The sequence below is a fragment of the Amblyraja radiata genome, chromosome 8 (genome assembly GCF_010909765.2).
Source record: "Amblyraja radiata isolate CabotCenter1 chromosome 8, sAmbRad1.1.pri, whole genome shotgun sequence".
In the NCBI taxonomy this organism is placed as follows: domain Eukaryota; kingdom Metazoa; phylum Chordata; class Chondrichthyes; order Rajiformes; family Rajidae; genus Amblyraja; species Amblyraja radiata.
The window spans coordinates 43,262,940-43,268,939 of record NC_045963.1 but is presented as its reverse complement, the minus strand read 5'-3'; the positions used below and the strand labels follow the sequence as shown (position 1 = coordinate 43,268,939).

Genomic DNA, 6,000 nt, shown 5'->3' with positions numbered 1-6,000 from the left:
TTTTCCTAAAATAAAGAATTTATTGGAAAACAAGTGTATTTCATTAATCAGTCTACAGTCACTGCTGAATAACTCAGGTATGCAAACGTTCACAGGAGTCAGTGCATTCTTCTTCCACGATATAATAGATGTGTGTGTAGCACAACAAGATAAAAACAATTTACAAATTAGAATATTTGACAACACAAAACTATTTGGAACCTATAGAAAATTGAAATACTACAGCTGTTACATTTTCCAAAAGCAAGGTCAAAGGAGGGGGTGGGTTATTGGGGGCAGTAACCACAACAGTCTGTACAGTAGTAATGGCACTTCCAACAGAGCATGCAGCTTATTTTAATTTGCTAGACAGTCATTTGCCCAATATGTGCAGTCTCAGCCTATCAGCTTCACAGAAGCAGTGGTACAGTGACCCTGTCAGCTGTGTGTGCGGTCTGCCCTTGTAGAGTATTCTTGGCACTTGCAGTAGTGATTGCTTCTTGTGTGTCTGGGAGACCTCACGAGCTTTTGTTCAAGCAGCCTCATTCTTCATCACAGCAAACCTGGAAATACAAAATATTTAAAGTTGCAATCCAAATGGCAGCATTTCATTCCAAGTTAAGCGACCATCAATCACAGGCCGGTTCATTATTGCAATATACAGGTATGATTTAAAGCAACTCAGTATGCAATTGTTGTTAATTGAGTTAGGATATGACTGGATGCTCTTGTCAAATCATCTTTAGGCTTATACCAATGAAACGGGCTACTTTTTGTGACGGGGAGGTTTTGAGCATCCCAAGCATATCCCAATAGACATATCCCATGATGCCCAAGATATTTGGAAGCCCATGAAGGAGAAGTGTATGAAACTGCACCTTGAAGGAAAATCCACTGAATGCATTAAAACATGGCAGTCTACATTTATACTTGCAAGCTGCAATCCAGAGTTAAGTGAAATAAACAAGCTTTCACTATGCATTACAATCGTAACAAGGCACCTTGACAAAAGGATGATCCAGAAGCTGGCTAGATGTCCACCGGTGCTTCGGGTCACTTTCCAGGCAATGGGAGAGAAAGCTCTTGCCTTCTGGACTTAAACGTTCTGGGATGGGAGGCTTGTGGCCCATTCCCACCTTGTACATTATTTGGAAGTTATGCTCATACTCATGCCACGGTCTCTGAAAAAGAAGAGGATGATGTAATTTGAGAGTTTACAAACTGTATAAAATAATGGATGTTAGTTTAGTTTATTACTGTCACGATCCATACAGTTTCACACATTATGCCGAAATAATGCTCAGATTTCTGGACTACAATCATATCTATAAAAGGGAATCCAAAGGGAGGAAAGTGATTGAATGACACATTAGAGGCTTTAAAATAAACAAAGGAAGCTACAGAAAAGTTCAACAATCTATACATTCTGTGGTGCAGAGTAAGTGAAACCAGACTACAAAACTATTCAAAAGAACAGCACCAGATAGTACAAGGACATCCTCAACTGGTCTAGAAATAGGATGGTAGTATTGAACAATGACTAACTGATAAGCAGAAACTAAACTCAGATTTGTATATAGCTCACTGAAAGGACTTGCTGGTGCAATTCTTTAAAAGGATAAATATCTTCAAAACAAAAAAAAATTGCACAAAGCCAAAAACACAAGGAACTGCAGATGTTGGTTTACAAAACAAAAGATATAGTGCTGGAGCTACTCAGCGGGTTGGGCAGCATCTCTGGAGAACAGTGTGATAAGGGGTTCCAACCCAAAACATCACCTGTTCATATTCTCCAGAGATGCTGGGTTACCCCAAAACTTTGTGTCTTTTTTCCCCCAGCACAAAGCCAACTTTGATCATTTATGTTTACATTTCTAATTAGAAGGAAAGCAAGTTTATTTTCTGGAGAGTATACATTTTATTGCCTTCAAATTATGTGCACCATTTCCTGTGTATGCTAGTTTGCACCATCGTAACAAACCTGCAATCTACTGTATCTGTGCACAGAGCAGGTTGGATTGATCCAGTCTGCCAATGCCACTTGTAAATCGACTTGCATCAAAGTGGAACAGGATACTGAACATCTCCAATTTAAGGTGGTCCCTGCTTTCTCCTTCTTTCCCCTCCCTCTCCCAGAGCCCACTGTCTCCGCCTCTACCTTTCTTCTTCCCGGCCCCCCACCCCCACATCAGTCTGAAGAAGGGTCTCGCCCCGAAACGTTGCCTATTTCCTTCGCTCCATAGATGCTGCCTCACCTGCTGAGTTTCTCCAGCATTTTTGTCTACCTTCGAACATCTTTGTAATGTTACTTTTAAAATGATACATAGGAATAAAATACAGGCATTTCTGCTAAAACCCAATAGTTGCCTTTCTAAGCAATCTTGTGTTGTAGAATATCATGTTATAAAGATTATTGTCAAGGGGGGAGAGGAGTTTGTGGCTAGAGTTTTTCAGACTTAAAAGATCCTGCAGAAAAAAGTGGAAACAAGTTTATTTTTGTTACTGCAAGACATACTAAAGACTGTATGTTACATTGTTTAGCAGTATCATTGCACAAATGTCAATAGAAGCAATCTCGCCAATTTCAATGTACACCGACTGTTAAAGTAGCAGATCTGTTGATAAAGTTAATGGCGCCAGATTACTGTGGGGAAACAGGTTTCCCTCCTTCCTAGACTTGCTCCCCAAGACAGCTTTTTATCCCGCCTATCAATTTCTGAAGCAACTTAAGTGTTCTCTAGTTCTCTCCACCTTATAACCAATTTGGCAAGTGTAATACAAATGTCGTTCCCTATTTCATTCCTCACGTTACATATCCAATTCATACTGCAGAAACACGTGTTATGTCAGAACTAGTAGTTCTGCAGATCAGGGCAGTGTCTTCCAGGACCAGACTGCATGTGTGACCACAAACCTTTTCAACATTCGGAAATCTTCCAGTAACAAATTTACGCCAAGATAACAAAACCCCCTGAAGATCAATTGACCACATTAAGTATTTCAATGTAATTAAGTGTACCAGCAGAATGGTTTTCCAAAGTAAAACCAACTATTCTGGGATGTTGATTAAAATGTAGTACAAGTTATTTACAATAGTAAAGGCTGTAGTGGTTTAATCATCAAGTACATTAAAATGATGGAGAAGACTTTAAAAGATCTCCCTTGAAGTGGTCCCTTGTTTGCAGGAAAGTGGTGCCGAGGCTAAAGATCAGACATGATCTTACTAAACAAAACAGCAGACACAAGTCCAGCCTCTATTTAATTGTGGTGAAGTGAATTAATTCACCAAGTTAGAGAAACTAACTGTAATAATCAATTCATCACTCTAAAAAAAGAATCCTCTCTGAAGCTGGAATTCATAAAATATGGTAATCTAAATGCACTTTCTACTTATTTACAATTTAGTCAACAGAAATACATTGGCTATTAAAAGCAATGTGAAATGTAGTGAATACAACTTTTTCTTGAGGGAATCGTTTTTCATTTTCATTTTCAAATTCAGCAAAGAAAACAAGTAATGATGTGATTCACAGCCAGTATAAAATCTTTTGTCCTGTAGTCAGTAAGTTTTTACACTGGGCGTCATGCACTGCCTAAACTCTGGACAAGAGTCCAACAATGAGTTTTAATCTGTGGATTTATCTCTCGATCTGAATGATTCAATTCTGCATCTGCAAGAAATCCTGCAAAACAAGTTGGATACTTCACAAGGATAAGAACTTTATGATTCACATCCCCTGGCATTTGATGAAAACTCTGGAATAAATAGTTGATAGAAACAGAGTAGCTCAGAGCCCTGATAATACATCAGGCAATGGTGTCGAAAGTAACACGACGTGCACTGTTCTACTTTAAACTCATTTGTGTCCGGATAGGTGGTGGTCTTATAGAAACATAACAGCAGCTGAAGGACACACATGTCAAATGTAGCAAGGACGCAGAAACATTTGTTCAACGCTATGTGTAGCTGTACTCCTGTTCACTGTGTATAACTACGCCTACCGATGCCACTGCTCTGGGCAAATGTTCCTGCAACCTCAATGACACAACTGAACTTACCACTAATCAGAGAGGCTCAACTTCATTTCACTCTAGAATGCAGGTTTCAAGGGAACTCCAGATAATGCTTCACATAGACACATTACACTAAAACAGGAGAAGGAGTGGATCATATGATCCTTTAAATTTACACTGCCATATGCTGATCTGATCTTGGCTTCCAGCCTGATCCCTATATCCTCAATTTCTGTCAATCCAAAAAAACAAACAAATGCTGTTACCAACAAGGTGTACATGCAGGTACAACAGGCAGTGAAGAAAGCTAATGGCATGTTGGCCTTCATAACAAGATGATTTGAGTATAGGAGCAAAGAGGTTCTGCAGTTGTACAGAGCCTTGGTGAGACCACACCTGGAGTATTGTGTGCAGTTTTGATCTCTTAATTTGAGGAAGGACATTCTTGCTATTGAGGGAGTGCAGCGTAGGTTCATGAGGTTAATTCCCAGGATGGCGGGACAGTCATATGATGAAAGAATGGAATGACGGGTTGTATTTACTGTGATTTAGTAGGATGAGAGGAGATCTTATAGAAACATAACATTATTAAGGGATTGGACAAGCTAGATGCAGGTAACATGTTCCTGATGTTGGGGGAATCCAGAACCAGGGGGCATAGTTTAAGATTAAGGGGTAGCCCATTTATAACAGAGATGAGAAAAAACTTTTTCACCCAGTTGTGAATTTGTCGAATTCTCTGCCTCAGAAGGCAGTGGAGGCCGATTCACTGGATGCATTCAAAAGAGAGTTAGATAGAGCTCTTGGGGCTGGCAGAATAAAGGGATATGGGGAGAAGGCAGGAACGAGGTACTGATTGTGGATGATCAGCCATGATGATCACATGGAATGGCAGTGCTGGCTCGAAGGCCTGGTCCTGCACCTATTCTCTATGAACACATATTATCATGTAGTGTGGACAGACACAAAATGCTGGAATAACTCAGCGGGTCAGGCAGCATCTCTGGAGAAAAGGAATGTTTCAGGTCGGAACCCTTGTCTGAAGGCTTACTCCAGCATTTTGCGTCTATCTTTGGTATAAACCAACATCTGCAGTTCCTTCCTACACACCTTATGATGCAATGTCCTGCAGCAGCCATTACACAATGCCAGTACACTAAAACATTTAGTGATCGCTGGTCGGTTGGGACACAGTATCTCACCTTGCCTGTAACCATTTCCACAAGGACACACCCAAGGCTCCAGACATCTGCAGCTCGCCCATGCCCTTCACCCTTTGCTCTGGTGATAACTTCAGGGGCCATGTAAGCTTTAACAGAACAAAAGCGAGACAAAATAAGTTAATTAACAAAGCTACATTTATCACTTCACAGTCCACCTGGACTGCATTTGCTTGTGCAATCTTTCTGTTTGCAAACAACTACTGTTGATGTTGTCACAAGTGGCTGCTGTACTTCAAACATGCTTTGTGCACTGAGCTCAAGTCCCCATATCCACTTCCTGGCAACTAAAACCAGTGGTGAATTTTGTCTAGGTGGATAAGTGGTTACCAAAGTATGAAAACTTTTCCAGAATTACAGCCTGTTCTGCAACAAGCAGTAAAATTATAGATTGGGTGGCACAGTGGTAGTAGAGCCGCTGCCTCACAACGCCAGAGACCCAGGTTCGATCTCCAATCTCAGGTGCTGTCTGTGTGGAGTTTGCACGTTCTCCCTGTGACTGCATACGTTTCCTCCAGGTGATTCTGTTTCCTCCCACATACCAAAGACATGCGGGCTTGTAGATTAATTGATGTCTGGAAATTGCCCTTGATGTGTAGGGAGTAGATGCGAAAGTGGGATAACATAGAATTATGTTAAGACAGGTATATGGATAGGATAGGTTTGGAGGGATATTGGGAAAATGCGGGCAGGTGGGGCTTGTGTAGATGGGACATTTTGGTTGGTGGAAAGATGAGCCAAAAGGCCTGTTTTTACGGTGTGTGATTCTGATGAGTGAACGGTGATC

General features: G+C 40.9%; 1 protein-coding gene across 4 annotated transcripts in view; it reads right to left on the bottom strand.

Annotated features, from left to right (window-relative positions):
• Positions 1-6,000, bottom strand: part of map3k4 (mitogen-activated protein kinase kinase kinase 4) — a 168,012-nt gene continuing 162,012 nt past the window's right edge. For all 4 annotated transcript variants that reach the window (XM_033025715.1, XM_033025714.1, XM_033025716.1 and 1 more), the window contains 3 exons: positions 5,196-5,302; positions 981-1,160; positions 1-542 (listed from right to left, as the gene is read on the bottom strand). In XM_033025715.1, the coding sequence (XP_032881606.1) occupies positions 522-542; positions 981-1,160; positions 5,196-5,302 (308 nt within the window). In that variant the 3' untranslated portion in view covers positions 1-521. The remainder of the gene's footprint in view (positions 543-980; positions 1,161-5,195; positions 5,303-6,000) is intronic.